At 54.7% G+C, this 20,908-nt stretch overlaps 3 protein-coding genes across 4 annotated transcripts in view; 1 reads left to right on the top strand and 2 right to left on the bottom strand.

Moving 5' to 3' along the window:
* TSC2 (TSC complex subunit 2) overlaps positions 1-7,313 on the bottom strand; it is a 39,519-nt gene extending 32,206 nt beyond the window's left edge. Inside the window, exons 1-8 of the mRNA XM_054391348.1 lie at positions 7,176-7,313; positions 6,341-6,427; positions 5,015-5,125; positions 3,727-3,871; positions 2,611-2,728; positions 2,093-2,141; positions 1,180-1,305; positions 206-279 (exon numbers count right to left, since the gene is read on the bottom strand). Of these exons, the coding sequence (XP_054247323.1) occupies positions 206-279; positions 1,180-1,305; positions 2,093-2,141; positions 2,611-2,728; positions 3,727-3,871; positions 5,015-5,125; positions 6,341-6,427; positions 7,176-7,313 (848 nt within the window). The remainder of the gene's footprint in view (positions 1-205; positions 280-1,179; positions 1,306-2,092; positions 2,142-2,610; positions 2,729-3,726; positions 3,872-5,014; positions 5,126-6,340; positions 6,428-7,175) is intronic.
* A 1,737-nt stretch (positions 7,314-9,050) lies between these two features.
* On the top strand, positions 9,051-15,478 carry NTHL1 (nth like DNA glycosylase 1). The gene is made up of 6 exons (XM_054391151.1): positions 9,051-9,072; positions 9,895-10,142; positions 11,070-11,240; positions 11,879-12,038; positions 13,880-13,985; positions 14,975-15,478. The coding sequence occupies exons 2-6, from the start codon at positions 9,999-10,001 to the stop codon at positions 15,096-15,098; spliced, it is 705 nt and encodes a 234-aa protein (XP_054247126.1). The 5' UTR covers positions 9,051-9,072; positions 9,895-9,998; the 3' UTR covers positions 15,099-15,478.
* Positions 15,479-16,447: 969 nt separating this feature from the next.
* The window catches only part of NHERF2 (NHERF family PDZ scaffold protein 2), a 38,256-nt gene continuing 33,795 nt past the window's right edge, over positions 16,448-20,908 (bottom strand). For both annotated transcript variants that reach the window (XM_054391346.1, XM_054391347.1), the window contains exon 7: positions 16,448-19,695. In XM_054391346.1, the coding sequence (XP_054247321.1) occupies positions 19,537-19,695 (159 nt within the window). In that variant the 3' untranslated portion in view covers positions 16,448-19,536. The remainder of the gene's footprint in view (positions 19,696-20,908) is intronic.

Below are 20,908 nucleotides of genomic sequence, written 5' to 3'. Positions count from 1 at the left end.
CAGAGCAAATCATTTAGCACCATTCTAAATAAAGGAAAAATAAAACTCAGGAAAGCCCAAACTTGAGAACTTCAGCAGCCTGAAGAAGGAATCAATTTCCAAGCACCAGAACCTGGAGCTTGTTCCGCTGAGGTCAGTGACTCTCTGTCTGTCTCAACAGACAGCTCCACTGAATCCCCTGGGTTTTGGCAGCCAGCTCCTTTACCTGTCCTCCATTATCCTGCACATGTTGTAGATGGCACTGTGCCCCAGGTGAGTTCCCAACAGGTTACGCATCAGCTGCAAATTCAGAGAGAAGCCTTCAGTCAATGTCTGCACACCTGACCCAGCACCCAGCAGCCTAAACATGCAGTGAGCTGCCCAAAAGGGCACACCTGTGGCATCTCCATGCCACAGCAGAAGCCTGGCACACCAGCTGGCACTCTGTGGAAAATCCATACATCCATAGATTCACAGAATGGGTTGGGTTGGAAGGGACCTTGAAGATCATCCAGTTCCAACCACCTTGCCATGGGCAGGGACACCTCCCACTAGAGCAGGCAGCTCAAGGTCTCATCCACCCCAGGCTTGAACACCTCCAGAGAGGAGGCATAATCACAGAATGGTTTGGGTTGGAAGGGACCTCCAAAGCTCATCCAGTCCTACCCCCCTGCAGGCAGCAGGGACATCCTCCACTAGAGCAGGTTGCTCAGAGCCTTCTCCAGCCTCACCGTGAAGAGCTCCAGGCATGGGGCCTCAGCTCCCTCCCTGGGCAACCTGTTGCAGTGTTCCAGCAGCTTCCTGCTGCAGAACTTGTTCCTCACATCCAATCTCAATCTGCTCTGCTCTCATTTCAAACCATTGCCCCTGGTGCTGTCCCTGCAGGCCTTTGGGAACAGTCCCTCTGCAGCCTTCCTGTAGCCCCTTCAGGTCCTGGCAGGCTTCTATTACGTCTCCCTGAAGCCTTCTCTCCAGGCTGCACACCCCCAGCTCCCTCAGCCTGTCCTCACAGCAGAGCTGCTCCAGCCCCCTGAGCATTTTCATGGCCTCTTCTGGACGTGCTCCATCAGGTCCATGGACATGACAGATCCACACTAACAATGCGCTGAAGTTTGAATACTTGAAACAATTTACTCCCAAAGGAAACTGACATCTACAAGGCCAAAAGAGTGAAATCACTAAAACCCAGAAAGTTCTGACCTTCCAGCAGGGCTCACAAAGCTCCTTCACGTTGATGGTCCGGCACAAGGTGATGATGAACACTGGCAGGTTCTCTGAGGGTAGGCAGTTATAGCAAACAACTGCATCCAGGACCTGCAAGGAAATCTTTGGGAAAGAGAAGGACAAAATGGTCAAAAAAATGATAGAGAGCTAGGAGGAGAAGCTGACACCCTGCCAGGCAGTGCTGGCATTCAGTGAGACCTGAGCAGGATGAAGAGTTGGGTAGAGGAAACCTCATGAGGTTCAACAAGGGCAAGTGTAGGGCCCAGCACCTGGGAAGGAACAACCTCCTGTAGCAGAACAGGTGAGGGTGATGTGCTGGGAAGCAGCTCTGGGGAGAAAGACCTGGGAGTGCTGGGGTCAAGAAGTTCCCTGTGAGCCAGCAACGTGCCCTCATGGCCAAGAAGGCCAATGGTGTCCTGGGTGGATGGAGAAGAGCACAGGCAGCAGGCTGAGGGAGGTTCCCCTCTCCCTCTACTCTGCCCTAGGGAGGCCACACCTGGAGTCCTGTGTCAGTTCTAGGCTCCCCAGTTCAATACAGACAGGGAACTGCTGGAGAGAGGCCATGAGAAGCTTCAAAGCTGCTGAGGGGCCTGGAGCAGCTCTGTGAAGAGCAAAGGCTGAGAGCCCTGGGGCTGAGAGCCTGCAGAAGAGCAGCCCCAGAGGGGAGCTGAGCAATGCTCAGCAAGAGATAAAGGCTGGGGGCAAGAGGCTGGGGCCAGACTCTGCTCAGTGGTGCCCAGGGACAGGACAAGGGGCAAGGGGCACAAACTGGAACCCAGGAGGTTCCATCTGAACAGGAGGAGAAACTTCTTTGGTGTGAGGGTGATTTTGTTTGCAAAAGTTACAGTCTCAAAGCATTTCACACAACTGTGAAGTACAACTTACTGACCTCTATGTCCATAGACGATGAAGTCTGAATGCACAAAAGACAGATCTTGCTGTTAGGAGAGAACATTGAATTCAAATGATTTGCTTGATGTGATCTGAGGTGAATTACAAAGAGCCAAAGCAGACAAATTGGCACATTCTTGCAGTCATCATGCCCCTTACTGTGAGGTGGTTAGTAATACACCCAGAGACACTCAACACTAGGAGCTCCTCCACAAAGTTAAAGTTGCACTTAAATGCACTTAAAGCTCAAGATGACTGCACTGATCCAACAGCACAGAGACTGTCAGACTAAGCTCTGCACTCAGGGCCACCACAGCAAACGAGGAAAGCTCATGCAGCTAAACTAAACCAGATGTGACCATTGCAAGAAAAATCAAATATTGCTCAGAAAAGTCAAGTATGGCCTGGAATGAAACAGATCCAGAGCAAATGAAATAAAAATCCACTTCTCTGTGATTTTTTCCTGCAATTTCCCAAGAATAAGCATGCAGTGGTTAAAAAAAAAAAATAACTTACTGGACCATGTCAGCTACATAGTCTTCCAGATAGCAGCTATTGAATTTCACCAGGTTCACTAAGACCAGGAGGAACTCAGAAGACAAACCAACATCCATCCACTGCCACACAAAGTCAGCTAAGGAAAGCAAGCAAGCAAACTGTTACAATGTGCTGCCCACCCAGAGCTACCAGCACTGCCTTGCTCTCCCATTGCTGCATGTCTGTCCCTTGGACTTACTCCTACCAAACCCTCAGTAAGTCTGCAGATGGCACCAAGCTGGGTGGCTGTGTCCATCTGCTAGAGAGCAGGGAAGCTTTACAGTGGGATCTGGACAGGTGACACCCATGGGCCAAGGCTCATTGGGTGAAGTTCAACGAGGCCAAGGGGCAGGTCCTGCACTTGGGTCACAGCAACCCCATGGGGAGCTACAGACTCGGGGATGTGTGGTTGGAAAGCTGCAGCTTGGAGAGAGACCTGTGGCTACTGGTTGAGAGTCCAATTGAACATGAGCCAGCAGTGTCCAGGTGGCCAAGAATGCCAATGGCATCCTGGCCTGGATCAGAACAAGGGTGGGCAGCAGGAGGAGGGAGGGGATCATTCCCCTGTACCCAGCATTAGGGAGGCCACACCTCGAGTGCTGTGTTCAGCTCTGGGCCCTCAATCCAGGAAGGACATTGAGGGTCTGGAGCCTGTCCAGAGCAGGGCAGCAAGGCTAGCAAAGTGTCTGGAGCACCTGGGCTGGAGGGAGCTGGGGGTGTTCAGCCTGGAGGAGGCTGAGGGAGACCTCATTGCTCTCTACAGCTCCCTGAAGGGAGGTTGGAGCAACGAGGTGGCAGCCTCTGCTCCGTGGTGGCAAGGGACAGGAGCAGAAGAAATGCACCAGGAGAGGTTCAGGCTGGATATCAGGAAATATTTCTTCACTGGAAGAGTTCTCAGACATTGGGACAGGCTGCCCAGGGCAGTGCTGAAGTCACCTGGGGGTGCTTAAGCAGCACCTGGAACAGGCCCTTAGGGACAGGGTTTAGTGTTGACCCTGCAGTGCTGGGTTGAGGGTTGGACTGGATGAGTTTTGAGGTCTCTTCTAACCAGCTCTGTTCTGTGATTCTGTGAAGAGAGGCAGAGACAACCCTCACCCAACTCTTCTTCCAGGTAGGTGATGTAGCGTCCGTTCTCTGTCAGAGCCTTGAACACCTCCAGTCGCTCATGCAGGTCTTCATTGGAGGGGTAGTCCTTAATGACCTTAAAAAAGTGTGCTCTGAGGATCCCTAACCTCTCACCCTTAGGCAAAAACAGAGAGGAGAGGGGAAGAACAGTGTCACTAATGAATGTGACAGTTAAGGCCAGGACCTTATCCTGGTCTACAACATTAATCTTAATGCTTGATGCTATTTCTTTCTCCTACAGGCTATGAAAGTCCCCTGAGAACACTTCCAACCTCAGTGGTTCAGGGCTTCTCAATCTGTCCAGCAACACATAGATAGCATCCAACACACAAAATAATCCATGGGAACTGCAACTCCAGTGCTGCCAGGAGAGGATTTCAGAACCACCAAGCCACCGAAACAGAACCCTGATTCTTATTCACAGAACTGGAAACCAGAACCTTGGTCTGATACAGCCTTAGGTGTGTAGAGCATGTGGTGAAACCTGGAGAACTCACAGTATGCTTTACTTGGCCAGGACAGAAAAGTGTCTCACACAAGTTCTGGCATACTGGACCTGCTGAAACATCAAAACCAGCTGCAGATGAAGACTAAGAGGTCTGGGCAAAGACCAGTCAAAATTAGCTGCATTGTTGGACTTAACCCAAAGAATTTCCTCTTTTTTTTCTTTTTCCCTTGCATCACTTTTGGTATCATTGGCAGATGATATCAAGCTGGGTGGTGCAGTTGATAAGACTGAAGGATGGGATGGTATCCAGAGGGACCTGGACAGGCAGGAGAGGTTGATGGGCAATGGTTTGAAATGAGAGCAGAGCAGACTGAGATTGGATGTGAGGAACAAGTTCTGCAGCAGGAGGCTGCTGGAACACTGCAACAGGTTGCCCAGGGAGGGAGCTGAGGCCCCATGCCTGGAGCTCTTCAAGGTGAGGCTGGAGAAGGCTCTGAGCAACCTGCTCTAGTGGAGGATGTCCCTGCTGCCTGCAGGGGGGTAGGACGGGATGAGCTTTGGAGGTCCCTTCCAAGCCAAACCATTCCATGATCCCATGATTTTTTTTCAAGAGCTTGTCCTAAACCAGCAAAGTTTTCTATGAGTTGTATGAAAACTTTTCTACCAGCTGCATGAAAATTTTTGCTCTCAGGTCAAACTAAGACTTAAACTGGAACTCCATTCACTAGGCACAACCAAAAGAAGAACCAGGGAAAGCTGCCCAGAGCCTATCTGAAGCGTTGGGGTCTTTGCTAGCCTGCTTGCTGTCACCTGTCCCTGAACGATGGCCCGGAGCAGGTGCAGGACGGCGTGCCGCGCCTCGGCAGGGCGCTCTGGCTGCAGCATGTCGGCCACCACTCTCCATATCGCTTCCACCGCGTGCTGCAAAACACAGGAGACAGCAGCAGCAAGGTTAAGCTGCTCCTGGGATCTTTACCCACTAGGGCAGACATTAGAGCAAGTAAACCAACAAGATCTCCAGGGATTTCACATCCAGAGCATTTTTACCTGCCCCATCAACTGGAACAGGCTACCCAGGGAGGTTGTGGATGCCTCCTCCTGGGAGGTGTTCAAGGCCAGGCTAGATGAGGCCTTGAGCAGCCTGGGCTGGTGGGAGGTGTCCCTGCCCACGGCAGGGGTTTGGAACTGGATGAGCTTTGAGGTGCCTTCCACACAAATCATTTTATGAATCTATGAGCTCAGACAAACCACATGAGACACCAAACCCTGTCCTAAGTGACTACCTGCATCCCAGTCACTCAGGTTCCTCATTCACACTTCCTTCAGCATGACCATTTCTGCAGAACCCTTCCCTCAAACACAAGTTTAAAACCAACTGGAGGCTGCTGATTAGGAAGGTCAGAGAAAGGCAACCAAGTCGGGGAAGGGTCTGGAGAACAGGGCTGGTAAGGAACACCTGAGGGAGCTGGGGATGTTAGCCTGGAAGAAAGGAGGCTAAGGGGAGACCTTCTGGCTCTCCACAACTCTATGGAGGCTGCAAACAGGTAGGTTTGGTCTCTTCTCCCAAGGGACAAGTGACACAATGAGAGGAGATGGCCTGAAATTGTGCCAGGGAGGTTCAGATTAGAGATTAGAAAGATTTCTTTGCTGCAAGAGTGGTCAGGGATTGGCACAGGCTGCCCAAGGAGGTGGTGGAGTCCCCATCCTGGGAGATGTTCAAGAAACCTGTGGCCATGGCACTTGGGGACAGGGTTTATGGCCATGGTAGTGTTGGGTTGATGGTTGGACTGGATGATCTTAGAGGCCTCTTCCAACCCAACCAGTTCTATAATTCCACAAGACAGAAGGAACCAGCAAACAGCTCATCTACAGGATTAACATCTCCCATAAACTGTCCTGAGCAGCATTCTCCTCCTGTCCAGCTCAGGAAGCTCATCAGCTGTGTCCTCTCTGCTCCACAGCTGGGAGCTTGCACAAGATTCATTTCCTTACCCTGGGATCCATCCTTTTACAGCTTTGGATAGCTTCTGGGATTATCAGTTTTGAAAGATACCCAAACTACAGGAGCCTCTTAGGTGAAGAGTCATAGCTTAAATTCCCATCCTCCCACCCTTCCCTGAGCCCTTGCAAACTCACCTCTTCAATCTTTTTTGTTTTGGCCACTTCACAAATCTGGCTGATGGCTCGGATCCTGTTACTTAATCCACATTCTATGCTCAGTTCCTGGAAAGAAATGTAGGAAGAAACTGAAGAGTTTATCTTCCTAAAAACCCCTGTAAAATAAATCACACATCTGACCCAAATGATCTAACCATGACTCATTACTGGAGCTTTGCAGGAATTTCTCCAAACCCTTTTAGTTGTTTTTTTTCTTCCCATTAAGAAATGACCTGCAACATCTACAACCTTCACACAACTGCAGCCAAGCAGCTTCTCACCCCCAGGACAGAGCATCTCATATTCTTCTGGCTTTGGTGTTGGCCCAGCTCACAGGAGAAGGGCAGAGAAGAGAGGGACCTGGGGCTGTTGAGCCTGGAGAAAAGCAGCCCCAGAGGGGATCAGAGCAATGCCCAGCAAGAGATAAGGGGGTGGGGGTGGGGAAGAGGCTGGGGGCAGACTCTTGTCAGTGGTGCCCAGGGACATGACAAGGGGCAAGGGGCACAAACTGGAAGTTTGGAGTGGATGATCCCCAGAGGTCCCTTCCAACCCTCAGGGTGCTGGGATTCTGGGACTAAGTGTGAGCCTCCAGCCTTCCAACAGGTAAGAGCTTGGCTGCTCCAGCACAGGCAAGAAGGGATTTTGGACTTCTTTTCCTCCCTGTCTGCCAAGTCTTCTGCTTACAGCCTTGCTGTACCAATAATTAGCATCAATTTATTATTTCATTTCATGAATGAGAATGAGCAAGTCCTCCTCCCAGTGCTCTCAGCTCAGCTCATCAAGGCACTCTCCCTGCTGGGGTCAGTGCTCACACCTTGAGTATTTCTGCAGTGATGATGAACTCTGTTTGCTTGCCCTCTGATGACTTTGAGCTTCCTCGAGATGTTCCCAGTCCCAGGAGGTTCCTGAACCTCTCCTTCAGTCCCGAATCCTTGCTCTGAGGCTTTGCCATTGCTGACAAACAAGCAGTGCTGAGTCCTGCAAATACAGAACAGGATTTCTGTTAAGGGAGGCCAGAGGGCAATCTTTCATCAGAAAGAGACCAGTTACAACCCTCACAGTGTGGCTTTTCCAGCCAGCCCTGCCTCAAGCTGTTTCAAACAAGGGAGAAGCCCAGCACTGAAGATCAAACAGCAAGGAGTTCACATGCAGGAAGAGCCTGCACTGCTCCTGCCTTCAACACCCACATCCTGCTGCTACCTGGGGATGCCCAGCACCACCAGAGCAACCACCACTTTAAAAGCACTGAGCTGAGTTCTGAGATACAAGCACAGACAAACAGACTTTTTGGTGACTGTGAGCTGAATTATTTCTTCCCAGTCCAACAGCAATGGACAAGCACACAGCAGGGTGAAGCAGATGTTGGAAGTAGCTTCTGTGATTCTGTGCCATGAGGAAGGAATTACAAATCTGAGTGCTGGTCCATCCAAATCCTGCCATGGTGAGGAGAGAGACAGGGAGCAAGAGGCAGAACACCCATTACATCCATCAGAAACTGTGCCCCAAGCCAGTCTGCTGCCCCTCAGGGAACCCCACACCCTGCCCACTCTCTGCATGCTGGCCCAGCTACAGCACCCTGCCTTCACCACAAACTTCCCACAAACCCAGAAGCCTCCCGACTACGCCACATGCACCCATGGACACACCACAGCCTCCCCACAGCCTGGTCACACAACACAGCAACCCCTTCTGCTTCCCAGGGATGTGCCACAGATTCTGCCCCAGCGTCTCAGGGGACATGCTGCTGTGCCCAGCCCAGAGGACAGGCCATGGCTTCCAGCCCAGCATCACCAGAGGACACAACACAAACCAACCCATCATGCCAGGGGACAAACCGCAGCCTAACATCGTAAGACAGGACACCACAGACCCCAACCCACCACAGCAGGGGACACACCACAGCCTATAGCCCAATATCATCACGGGACACACCATGGCCTCCAGCACAACATGACCAGAAGACACACCACAGCTTCCAGCCCACCACCCTGGGAAACACACCGCAGCACCAAGCCCACCTTCCCAGAGGGCACATCGCAGCCCCTAGCCCACCGCCCCGGGAGACGCCCCAGAGCCCCTAACAGACCCCAGTGCATGGCACAGTGTCCCCTGTTCTCCCCCTGTGGCACTGACACCACAGCACATTTCCCCCCACCGCCACGCTGGGACATGCCACCACCCTCTACGGCCACCCAGCGGGGTGCACGTCATAGACCCCCGCCCAGCACACCCCAGCCCCCTGAGCGGGGACACCCCGAAGGACGACCTCAACCGGAGACAGCCCCACACACCCCTCCGGGACACGGCAAGGCAAGGCAAGGCCCCGCCTCCCGCTAGGCCCCGCCGGGCCCCGGGGGCGGGCAGCATCCCCCGCACAGTAACGGAGCTGCCGGTAATGGGGCCGCAGTGAACGGGGGCTGGGTTGTTCCTTCCTTCTTCCTTCCTTCCTTCCTCCCTCCCTCCCTCACTCACCAGCCAGCCCCAAGCCAACCCCAACGCCCCCGGCCCGCTCGCCTCTTCGTGCCGGGCCGCCCCCTGCCGCGCCCCGCCCCCGCCGGAAGTCCCGCCTCTTCCGACGCTCGCGCCCGCCGCGGGGCATGCTGGGGCCGGTAGTGTCCTCGCCGCCGGCATGGCCACCATGGCCTTGTCCGCTACCGGCGGTGGGAGGGCGGCAGTCCGGCGGCTCGGCAGGGCTAGGGGGGCGGCTGGAGGTACCGGGAGTAGCTGATCGGGGCTGTCCGGGACTGCCCGGGTGTCTGCGGGCCCGGCGCGTTACCGGCGCTGAGAGGGGAGCTGGGGCCTGCAAGTACGGGGATGAGGGCCCAGCTCGGGTCGGGGACAGGGGCATGGTGGCCTGGTCACGTTCCACGTCCCCAGAACTCGGGGCGATGTTCAGCCCGGTGAAGAGAAGGCTCCAAAAGACCTTCTGGTGGCCTTCCAGTGCTTAAAGGCACCGATCAGAAAGCTGGGGACAGACTTCTGAGCAGGGCCTGTTGGGACAGGACAAGGGGGGATAGATTAGAACTGAAAGAGAAGAGAAGGAAGAAATGGTTTATGTTGAAAGTGGTGAGACCTTGTCCCAGGTTGCCCAGAGAGGTGGGAGCTGCCCCATCCCTGGAACCATCCCAGGTCAGGTTGTTTGGGGATCTGAGTGACCTGCTCTGGTTGGGGATGTCCTTGCTGGCTGCAGGGGGTTGGACTGGATGGGCTTGAAAGGTCCTTCCCACCCAAAGCAGTCTGTGGTGGCAGCCCAGAAGCTGGGTCCTTCACTGGTCTCCTTTGTGGTTGGCACATGTGTCCCCAGCTGCTGTCACCTATTTCCCAGGTCCTTCCCAGCCATTTCTCACCCATCTCTGGCACCAGTTAGAGCTGGCTGGATGTGAAGTATTGCTGCTGCAATGAGTCTCTGGGGAAGATGAGTCTGGCCTGTGTCACCCCCTAGGGTGGTTACTGGCACATGTGGCCAGCAGTGGGCTCTGAGGGCTTCTTTCCCCTCGCTTCAGGCCTCCAAATCTCTCTCCCAACTTTTGCAGTGAGCCAGGCCCACAGCCCAGCCAGCGTCCCAAGGCGCAGCAAGAGGAGGAAGAGCATTGCCATTGCCTATGAGTCTGGGCAGGGGGATGATGCTGAGCAGGGCATGTCTGCGCCCCAGGGGCCACACTGGGAGCCAAGGAACTGGAGGCAGCAGCTGGAGAACATCCAGGAGATGAGGAGGAGCAGAGATGCTCCTGTGGATGAGATGGGAGTGCAGAAATGCTTCGACAGCAGTGCAGCCCCACAGGTAACAGCACCCTGCTGCCCTGCTTCAGCAGCCCTCCAGCCTCTCTCAGCTTCATGTTGCCCCTGGATATGTCCCATCTCAGGTGTCTCTATCAGGACTCTAGGCTGGGATTGGTTCCACAGAGGTTACTGTGGGAGCATGCGTGGAAGAAACCTGCTTGGGATTTCGTTCGCTAGAGAAGGGTCAGCTGCTGCCTCCTGGTCCTTGGCCTGTCAGCTTCAGACAGCCCTTATGAAATGGCCATGGGTGTTTGCTGAGCTGTTCTCTGATGATCTTCAGCCTGTGCTGGGCATTAGAGACCAATGAGCAATCTGAGCTGGGAAAACTCTGTCCTCTGCTTAAACTGCTGCCAGAATCCCAGCATGGAGGCTGGCACCGAGTACAGCTGTGGGGCCAGAGCAGGACATGGAAATAACTTCTCATCCCTAGGGAAGCAGGCTTGGTGCTTCCAAGAAGCGGATGCCGTAAGCCTCAGTGCATACCAGCACTCCTCACACAGCCTCCACAGGATGACAGAGTGGTTTAGGCTGGAAAAGGCCTTTGAGATCAGCCAGGTATCCCCAGCTGCAGCTGTGTCTGGGGACAAGGGACATCCATCAGGAAATCAGATTTTGGACAAAGGCGTGGTGGACCAGGGGTAAGGGCTTCAGACTGGCAGAAGCTCTATTTAGATGAGACCTTAGGAAGAAATTCTTCCCCAGGAGGGTGGTGAGGCACTGGAACAGGTTGCCCAGGGAAGTTGTGGAGGTTCCAAGCCTGGAGGTGCTCAGACCCAGGCTTGATGAGGCCTTGAGCAGCCTGGGCTGGCAGGAGGTGTCCCTGCCAATGGCAGGGGGGATGGAACTGGACGAGCTTTAAGATCCCTTTCAACCCAACCCATTCTGTGCCATGGGATCCTGGGGTGCTTCACTAACTCCTCCTGCCCAGGTGATGCGCTACCAGGTTCTGCTGGCACTGATGCTCTCCAGCCAGACCAAGGACCAGGTGACCTCAGCTGCCATGCTGCGCCTGCGACACCATGGCCTCACTGTTGACAGCATCCTGCAGCTGGATGATGCAGCTCTTGGGCAGATGATTTACCCTGTAGGATTCTGGAGGGTGAGTGGAGGATCACAGCAGCACATGACATACCTGTGGAGGACCCACCACTCTTCCCTGCTCCTGTGCTGAGACACCTCAGAGGCCCAGGAGAGGAGCAGAAGGCAGCTGCAGGCTTGTCCTTGGGCTGTCCTAGCTACAGGTGATGCAGGAGTGTTGGTTGACAGCAGCTGAAAAGGAGCCAGCAGTGAGCTCATGTGGCCAAGAAGGCCACCAGCATCCTGGCCTGCATCAGCAATGGTATGGCCAGCAGGAGCAGGGCAGGGATTGTCCTCCTGCACTCAGCACTGCTGAGGCCACACCTGGAGTCCTGGGGTCAGTTTTGGGCCCTCCAAGAAGGACATTGAAGGGCTGGAGCAGGTCTAGAGAAGGGCAACAAAGCTGGAGAAGGGGCTGGAGAATGGAACTGAGGGGCCCTGGGGGTGTTCAGTCTGGAGAAGAAGAGGCTGAGGGGAGACCTCATTGATCTCTACAGCTCCCTGAGAGGAGGCTGGAGCCAGATGGGGGCTGGGCTCCTCTCTGCCAACTCCAGTGTGTGCCCTCTCTCCATGTCACACAGGCTCAGGAATGGTTTCTGAGCTTTATCTCTCTTTTCCATGAGCAACTTGGATTTTCTGCCTTTCTCCTTGGCTTTGCAGAACAAAGTGAAGTACATCAAGCAGACAACAGCCATCCTGAAGCAGAAGTATGGGGGTGACATCCCAAGGACTGTGGAGGAGCTGGTGCAGCTGCCAGGAGTTGGGCCCAAAATGGCTCACCTGGCCATGAACATTGCCTGGGACAGTGTGTCTGGGATAGGTAGGTCAGACCTTGGTTTTCCTATTCCTCTTCTCAGTGCTGCCTGATCCATTCCCCAGGCAGAGGGGAGCACTGCAGTGGGGGTAACCTGCCTGCTTCAGACCCTGAGAGCATCCTGTCAGTTTAGTCATCTACAGAGTTTGGTTGGGTGAAGGATGTGATCCTCAGCCACTCTCAGCAGATGAGTTGCTCTAAGATTTCAGCAGGGATCCAACTCCACTTTTGCCCCAGTTTTGACAGAAGAAATCCACAGGGGCAGTCACTGCCTCCCTTTGGATGCTGGGCACCACTGAGCAGAGTCTGGCCCCAGCCTCTTGCCCCCCCACAGGTCCTTTATCTCTTGATGAGCATTGCTCAGCTCCTCTCTGGGGCTGCTCTTCTGCAGGCTCTCAGCCCCAGGGCTCTCAGCCTTTGCTCCTCTAGAGCTGCTCCAGGCCCCTCAGCAGCTTTGTAGCCTCTGCGGGACAGTTCCCTTTCTCTCCTGAACTGGGGAGCCCAGAACTGGACACAGGAGTCTAGCTGAGGCCTCACCAGGGCAGAACAGAGTGGCAGGAGAACCTCTTGACCTACTGACTACACTTCTTAATACACCCCAGGAGACCATTGGCCTTGGCCAGGAGGGCACATTTCTGTCTCATGGTGAAGTTGTGGTCCCCCAGCACTCCCAGGTCCTTGTCCCCAGAGCTGCTTCCCAGCAGGTCCCCCTCACCTGTCCTGCTGCAGAGGAGCTGACTCCAGGGCAGGTTGGCATCTCCACAACTCCCATGTGAGCAGCATCCTGGCAGCAGCCAACAGATGGGGCTGGACAGTCAGCTGCAGGCTTCCAGCTTAGGAGCCCCCTGGGACAGATTAATATTCCAAGTGTATTTGCTTCTTTATGGAGGAGCCTTGGGAAAGCTGGGAATGGTTCCTGCTGAGAAGTGGCCATCACCAGGGCCAGCACACAGCCCAGGGTGACCACCAGCTGTACACAATCTGGCTCCTGCCCTGCAGCCAACAGCTCCTGGGGTCTGTTCTCTCTTTGCTGTGGGGGAGGGAAAGCCAGAGAGAGCCAGAGGAGCCAACTGTTTTCCAAAGGTTGGTGTGCTGGGGGCTGATTGAGGAGGCAAGGCTTTGGCTTCCTGTTTACAGGCATGTGCTGGGCTTTGCCCAGTCAGCCCCAGAGACAGGTTTATCTCTGCTGATCTAACAATAATACACTTTGCCTTCAGAGCTTTCTAGCTCAAAGCACTTGATAAACATTGCTTTAAGCCTCCAACCCCTCTTGTGTTGGTGGCTATTACGAAATGTGTTTTGCAGCTGGGGAAACCAAGGGGCAGAGACTGGGCCTTGCATAAGAGCAGCTGAGACAGAGGGAGAAAGAGAACCTGGGACAGGCTGCTCCGTGCCTGCCAGAGCAGGGCACAGGAGCCTTGAAGCTCCTGGGTCATGGGGATTCACAGAATGGGTTGGGTTGGAAGGGATCTTAAAGATCATCCAGTTCCAAACCCCTTGCCATGGACAGAGACACCTCCTGCCAGCCCAGGGTGCTCAAGGCCTCATCCAACCTGGGCTTGAACACCTCCAGGGAGGGGCATCCACAACCTCCCTGGGCAGGCTGATCTGGTGCCTCACCACCCTCCCTGGAAAGAATGTAGCTTGTGTGGTGTGAGATCTCCTTCCCAGCTGGCTTTTGGCTCTGGGCCTATGTGGAAAGCTGCTCTGTGGGTGATCCTTCTCCTCTCATGTCCCTCCTGCCTTCTGCAGCCATGCACAGTGCTCTGCCAGGCAGCTCCTTGCTGTGCTCTCTCCCTGCGCAGGTCTGCCTGCCCCCACCTAACCTCTGGGCTCTCCCTTCCCAGCTGTGGACACCCATGTGCACAGGATCACCAACAGGCTGGGGTGGGTGAGGAAGGAGACCAGACACCCTGAGGAGACTCGGCTGGCACTGCAGGACTGGCTGCCCAGGTGAGGTCTGAGACCCCAGCCTCCTTCTTCCACACCAAGCCCCCTTGAGCTGGCTGCAGGAGCCATGGCTGCACATGGTCCTGCTTGCAGTGTTCTCAGGGACTGCATTTTGGGTCCCACCTAGGCTGCAGGTGTTTGTCCTCTGCCAGAGAGCTGCAGCAGCAGCATCTCACCTGTTTTGTCTCCTGCCTGATGTATTGGTCACCCCCAGTTCAGCCAGGAACCTGCAGGCCCTCATGCCTGAGTCTTCTTTTGACAGGTTTACTATAGAATGGTTTTGGTTGGAAGAGACCTTTGAAGTCATGAAGTCCAACCCTTACCCCAGCACTGCCAGGGCACCACCAAGCCATGGCCCTCAGCACCACAACTGCACTGCTTTGAATCCCTTTCAGGGATGGGGACTCCACCACTGCCCTGGGCAGCCTGGGCCAGGCCTGGCAATCCTTTTCAGGGAGAAATTGTTCCTTATGACTAACTAAACCTCCCCTGGGGCAACTTGAGGCCATTTCTTCTTGTCTTGTTCTTTGGGAGCAGAGACCAACCCCACCTGGCTCCAGCCTCCTCTCAGGGAGTTGTAGAGCAGGAGGTCTCCCCTCAGCTTTCTATTCTCCAGGCTGAACACCCCTTCCCCATTGTGCTCCTCTGCACAGGGCTTTGCTGAGCCTGATGGCCACAGCAGTATCAGCCATACCAGGTCAGGTTGTTTGGGGCTCTGAGCAAGCTGCTCTGGTTGGGGATGTCCCTGCTGACTGTGATTCTCTGTGCCTGTCCTCTGGCTCCCCACCCCAGTTCAGAGTTCCAAGATCATTGAGTCCAAGCAGGAGGGGTTGGGGCTGTTGCTCACAGGAGGCTGGGACCCACTTCCAGGCTCCTTGGGAAGCCAGGAGGAGCAGGCAGTAGAGGAAAGGGAACCATTTCACAGCATGGGCTGTTCCTCAGCCCCTCCAAGCAGCTGCATGGACAGGTTGATGTTTTTCCTCTCCCTGCAGGGATCTCTGGAGGGAGATCAACTGCCTCTTGGTGGGCTTTGGGCAGCAGACCTGCCTGCCCGTGAGCCCTCGTTGTGCCCAGTGCCTCAATCAAGACATTTGCCCTGCTGCTAAGAGACACTGAGGCAGCAGCTGCTCTTGGTGGAGCAACCGAGCTGTGGGACACTGAGGGATCATCAGCTCTTCATGGCTCAAGGAAGCTGCCTCTGCTCAGCGGCAGACCAGGGCTGAGCCCTGCTGAAGCCACACTTCCCATGGAGCTGGCTGTGTGACTGCAGGGCACAGGAACTGCTGCAGCCTCGCCAGGAAGGGAGCAGCTGCTGGCAGGGGCTGAGATCTTGAGAGCAGAAAAGAGGCTTTCAAAGTGCAGTGAGAAAGGCTCCAGCCCCCTTCCCTGAATGCCTCAGCACATCCAGCAGAGCAGCCACAACGTTGGGAGGAGCTGCAGAGAAATGCTTTGTCCTAGGAGACCTCCTGCTGCTGCTGCTTGTAAATACACATCCAATAAAGCTGTTTCTTGATTTCCACCCATGAGGTTTGCTGGCATCTGTGCAAGATAGGGCAGGGGGAGGAGGGCTGGAGTGACCTCATCCAAGTGTGAGACCATAGCAACCAGTCCTGCACGCAGGGCACAGGCAGCTTCAACCTGCCAAATTGCCTGCCTGGGCTGGGCAGTGGGCACTGCAGTGAATAAGAGAGTAAGGGACAGCAGAGAGTCAATAGAGGGCCATGGAGATGCTGGGGGGCCTGGAGCATCTCTGTGAGGAGCAACGGCTGAGAGCCCTTGGGCTGAGAGACTGCAGAAGAGCAGCCCCAGAGGGCATCTGAGCAATGCTCAGCAAGAGATAAAGGCTGGGGGGCAAGAGGCTGGAGCCAGACTCTGCTCAGTGGTACCCAGGGACAGGACAAGGGGCACAAACTCGAACCCAGCAAGTTCCATCTGAACAGGAGGAGAAACTTCTTTGGTGTGAGGGTGCTGAGACCTGGAGAAGGCTGCCCAGAGAGGTTGTGGAGTCTCCTGGTCTGGAGAGCTTCCAACCCACCCTGGGCAAGCTGCTGTGGGTGCCCTGCTTGAGCAGGGGTTGGACTGAATGATGCCCAGAGGTTCCTTCCATCCCCCACCATCCTGGGATTCTGAACTGAAGGCTTCAGAAGCCAGGATCAGGAGGGTACCACACAAGTGCCCTTTGGGGATGCAGGGGACAGGGTTCTGTGTGTGCCAGCAAGCGTTCCAGTGTCCATGGCAGCCCTGCCCCTGTGTGCCTCAGCAGCTGGCAGAGGGACACCAGCACTTCTGTGTTCTGTTCTTCAAAGAAAGGGCAGCACTGGCTTCATGGAGGAGCTTCCAAGGAGTCCCCTCAGCTCCTTCTGAAAGAGGCAGGGGAGGAAGGGAGGTTGATGAAGTGCTGCAGGCGGCGCCGATTCTGGTCTGCAGCTGCAGAAGGAGCAAATCAGGAGCCAGGCCGTGGGCAACCCAAGTTTATTACTGCCATTGCCAGGTACATGATGTCTTTACAATGCAGCTGACAGCCTTACACTCATTGATTGTTACTTATTTTTCTTTCCCAAGTTAAATGTACAGGAACTGCATAATGAGGAAGGAGCTACAAGATGTCAGAATACATTAAGTGCTTGCACCAGGAGCTGCTCCATGGCCTAAGCAGAGATTAAGAGTTTAGAATCTTATCAGTACACATCTGCACACCGGATTCCTTTTGATCTGTAGGCAAGACAAAGACCCAGCTACATCACCTTTTATCTTCCCGCCTCCCTCTCTTTCCACTACAGCAGCCCAGTCGCTGTGGTGCTTACAAAAGGCTCTTTGCTCCCTGACCTGCATCAGGGAGCAGAGGGGCAAGGGGAACACTCTGCCCTGCACAGCCCAGGGCACTGCCTGGGGTCTGGGGGTTGGGGTTTGGCTATGCAGGCACAAGAAGCAACGTGCACAGCAGAAGGAAGGGCTCCTTCCAAAGGTGACTTGTTGAGAGAAGCAAATAGTTTGAGGATCATAAGAGAAAAAAAGAAAAAGAGCAGATCTGTGAAGTGGGGGAGGGAGAGATAATCACAGACTCCTGTTAATCAGGGAGAGAGTGGGGTGGGTTGGAAGAGACCTTAAAGATCATCCAGTTCCAACCCCACTGCCCTGGGCAGGGACACCTCCCACTGGAGCAGGTTGCTCAAGGCCTCATCCAACCTGGCTTTGAGCACTTCCAGGCTTGGAGCCTCCACAGCTTTTCTGGGCAACCTGTTCCAGTGTCTCACCACCCTCCTGGGGAAGAATTTCTTCCTGATGTCCAATCTAAATCCAGCTTCTTCCAGTTTGAAGCCATCACCCCTTGTCCTGTCACTCCCAGCCCTTGTCAGAAGTCCCTCCCCAGCTCTCCTGGAGCCCCTTCAGGTCCTGGCAGGCTGCTCTGAGGTCTCCCTGGAGCCTTCTCTTCTCCCAGCTGAACACCCCCAGCTCCCTCAGCCTGTCCTCACAGCAGAGGTGCTCCAGGCCTCCTGGACCACAAAGATCCTGGATGGGAGGCAAACCTCCCACATCCTGAGCTGTTATCCCACTGCCATTCTTGTTTCCATAGCCAAACACTTGCACCAGTTCCTCTCTAAAGTCATCATCTCCAACCTGTTCAGCTCATCAACATTCCTGCAAGATAACTGTCATCAAAGGATTGATCTCCTTCACCCCTGAGGCTCTCCATGCTCTCCTGCCAGCCAGCTACCAGCATCAGTTGCTTCCCATGGTAAAGCCAAACATCCTGGGCTCCACTGCTGCAGTCCCTCTGCCCTGTACTGACTGCAATCTGCTGCTGTGGAGAGCAGAAAATGGTTATTTAAGGCACCTTTTAGCTCAATACTTCAGAAAATCACCCAGAGCTGTTCCCATGCCCACAGCACTGACTAAGTGCCACCAAAAGCCAGCAGTTTGTAACAGCACAGGGCTGGAGTGACACAGGCATGGCCCCTGGGTAAGCTGCTGTGGGTGCCCTGCTTTGGCAGGGGTTGGACTGGGTGAGCTCCAGAGGTCCCTTCCAGCCCCCCATGGAATCTGTGGTGTCCCAGGGGTCATTGTGTTCAACTGCCCTGCTGTGCCCTGTCCCTTCCCACTACTGCCCTGGCACCTGAGTTTGAATGCCCTATGGCTGGGCTTGGGGAGCTGCTGGAGCATGGGAGGAAGGGATCAGCCCCATCACAGACAGGACTTTGCCCTGGTACCAGACCTCTGCAGCCTCCCAGAGGGCTGGAGCTCAGCTTAGCCACCTGTGCTCACTGCCAGCCAAAGGCAAGCAGTAAGGAGCTGAAGGGAGCTTCACCTGTAGTGCTCTGAGGACACAGCTTTATGGCTCTGACACCAGAAGCTGGTGTTCCACAGAAAGCCAAAGCAACTGCCCACCCCTGCCAGCCTCTTGGAGACCTCTCAGTTACCCTCCCTCCCCATGGACAGACTCACAGGCTGGAGGCATCAAATCCCAACCCAGAAAGAACAAATTACGTGGGACTCAGACCCTGCCCCAGGACTCAGCACCCAGACACAACCATGGCTGAGCCCCACTGCCCAAACCCACAGCCAGAGCTGGACCTCTGTGCTCCTCCCTGGAGACACATTGGATTGTGCAGGCTTCCATGTCTGTCCAAGGAGGTTTGGTGGCATCTCATAGCTCTCATCTTCTCAGGAGGCTGCTGGAGCCAGGCTGGCAGCACCAGCCCACTTCCCACCTTCCTCCACCACATCAATAGCTGCAGATGGTGAGAGACCTGTGGCATTTGGGCTGCTGGGTGTGTGGTTTGCTTTTAAATCCTGCCCTCTCCCCTCTGCAGAGCTGTCAGGGATCAAAGGGAAACTTTCTGTGCTGGGGCAGAAGTCACTGGTGGGGAGCAAAGTTCCAAAAGTGACTGGCAGCAGGTGGGACTTCATGAACAGAACCCCAGAGCCAACAATCCTCCTTTGCTTGTCTCAACAGCAAAGCCAACAAGAGTGATCCACAGCAACTCTCCATGTCCCATCCTGGGAACAGCTCATGCTGCAACCAAGCTGCTGGAGAGGGCGTGCCAGGTCCAGGTCCACCCTACCCCACAGGTGGCCACCACAGTGGGGACATGAGGCCAAAAGACCTTTGCACAGAGGCACAGAGCATCCCATGGGGCTCAGTCTGGGACACCCCTACAACAAACATCTCAAATAATAATTATTATTATAATAATTAAAAAAAGGTAATAGAAGCCTAAATGATGCAGGCAAGAAACTCTTCCAGTCCTTTCTCATAGGAACAGGGAATGGTGGGCAGCCAGGGCTGGGGTGAAGAGCAAGCAAGGACAGGAGCTTTGGTCACATTTGTCTGATGAGAATCGCCGGTGAGTAACAATAATAACAATAAAAAATAACAACAACAATGAAATAAACCCAAAACAAAACCGAGAAGGGCTTTAAAATACTCCTGGGAGAAGCAACCAGTGAAGGGCAGAGCACAAAGCATCTCACATGGACACTGAGACAGGGCAGAGGCACCTCAGGAGCGCCTGATCTGGGCTGGGCTGGAGCGGTGGATGGCAGCCCCAGGAGCTCAGAAGTTGCTGAAAATCTCTTTCTTCTTGTTCCAGTCCATCTGGGGAGCTCTTTTCTTCACCCTTTTGGCCCTCACCTTCTCCTTGGCCTCGGCAGCCGTGGGGCTGAGGCTCAGCCCGCTCTCCTCAAAGGGGTCCTTCTTCTCCAGGTCTCCCTCCTGTGTGGAGAAGGCAGCAAAGATCTGAGCCCCTGGCAGCGTCCCCACTGCCACCACGGGGTTCTGAGCAACAGGGCAGTGGCTTCAGGTTGTGCCAGGGGAGGGCGAGGTTGGTAGTGACATTAAGAGGGGAGATTGAGGCTGGAGAGGAGGAAAAAATTCTTTCCGGGGAAGGGACACTGGAACAGGTTGCCCAGGGAGGCTGTGAATGTTCCCTCCCTGGAGGTGTTCAAGGCCAGGCTGGATGAGGCCTTGAGCAGCCTGGGCTGGTGGGAGGTGTCCCTGCCCATGGCAGGGGGGTGGAACTGGATGAGCTTTAAGGTCCCTGGGTTCCAGTTTGTGTCACTGCCCCTTGTCCTACCACAGGACACCACAGAGCAGAGCCTGGCACCTTCTCAGTGGCCATAACTGTGCAGCTTGAAGCTTCATGGTCATGCCCACAGAGGACAAGCACATACCAGGAGGACCTTGAGTCCAAGGGAATATTTCAAACCTGCCTGCTCACATGGCTGCTCCAGCACACAGCCCTGATTTCACAAGCCCTGCTGAAAACCATGGGCAGGGTTTCCACCAGCCCTGTGAGACAATGGCTCCAGCATTGCTCTGCCTACGGAATGCAAACTCTACAGGGTGGTAGCTTGAAGGAGCTGAGGGAAGAGCCACAGCCAAACCCCTGCCACCCACAGGGACTCTGGTTTCTGGGGCAGGGGTGGGAGAGAGCTCTATGAAACAGCCAAGAGGTGACTCCACGAGAGGAACTATTGCCCTTGGCACTGGCCTGGTTCCCAGCAGCAGCAGCCACTGGAGCAGGACAGGTAGCATTGAGTGGTCATGGAGGAGTGGAGAAGCTGGGCTGCAGGCTCCTGGCCACAGCTGGTGCCTGGGGTGTGGCAGGGGCTCTGGGTGCTCAGAGGAGCTGCATGGGCACTCCTGCTCCAGCTGTCTTAGAATCGTAGAATCAGGTGGAAAAGACCTTTAAGATCATCACAACACAGACTGGTTTGGGTGGGAAGGGACCTAGAAAGCTCATCCAGTCCAACGCCCTGCAGTCAGCAGGGGCAGCTAGAGCAGGTTGCTTACAGCCCCATCAAGCCTGACCTTGAATATCTTCAAGGGGGTGCCTCCACCATCTCCCTGGGCAACCTGTGCCAGTGTCCTAACACCCTCAGACCTTCTTCCTAATGTCCAGTCTATATCTCCCCTGCTCTAGTTT

This window comes from Indicator indicator, chromosome 22, assembly GCF_027791375.1.
Source record: "Indicator indicator isolate 239-I01 chromosome 22, UM_Iind_1.1, whole genome shotgun sequence".
NCBI classification, from domain to species: Eukaryota; Metazoa; Chordata; class Aves; order Piciformes; family Indicatoridae; genus Indicator; species Indicator indicator.
This window is presented reverse-complemented; position numbering and strand designations above follow the sequence as displayed.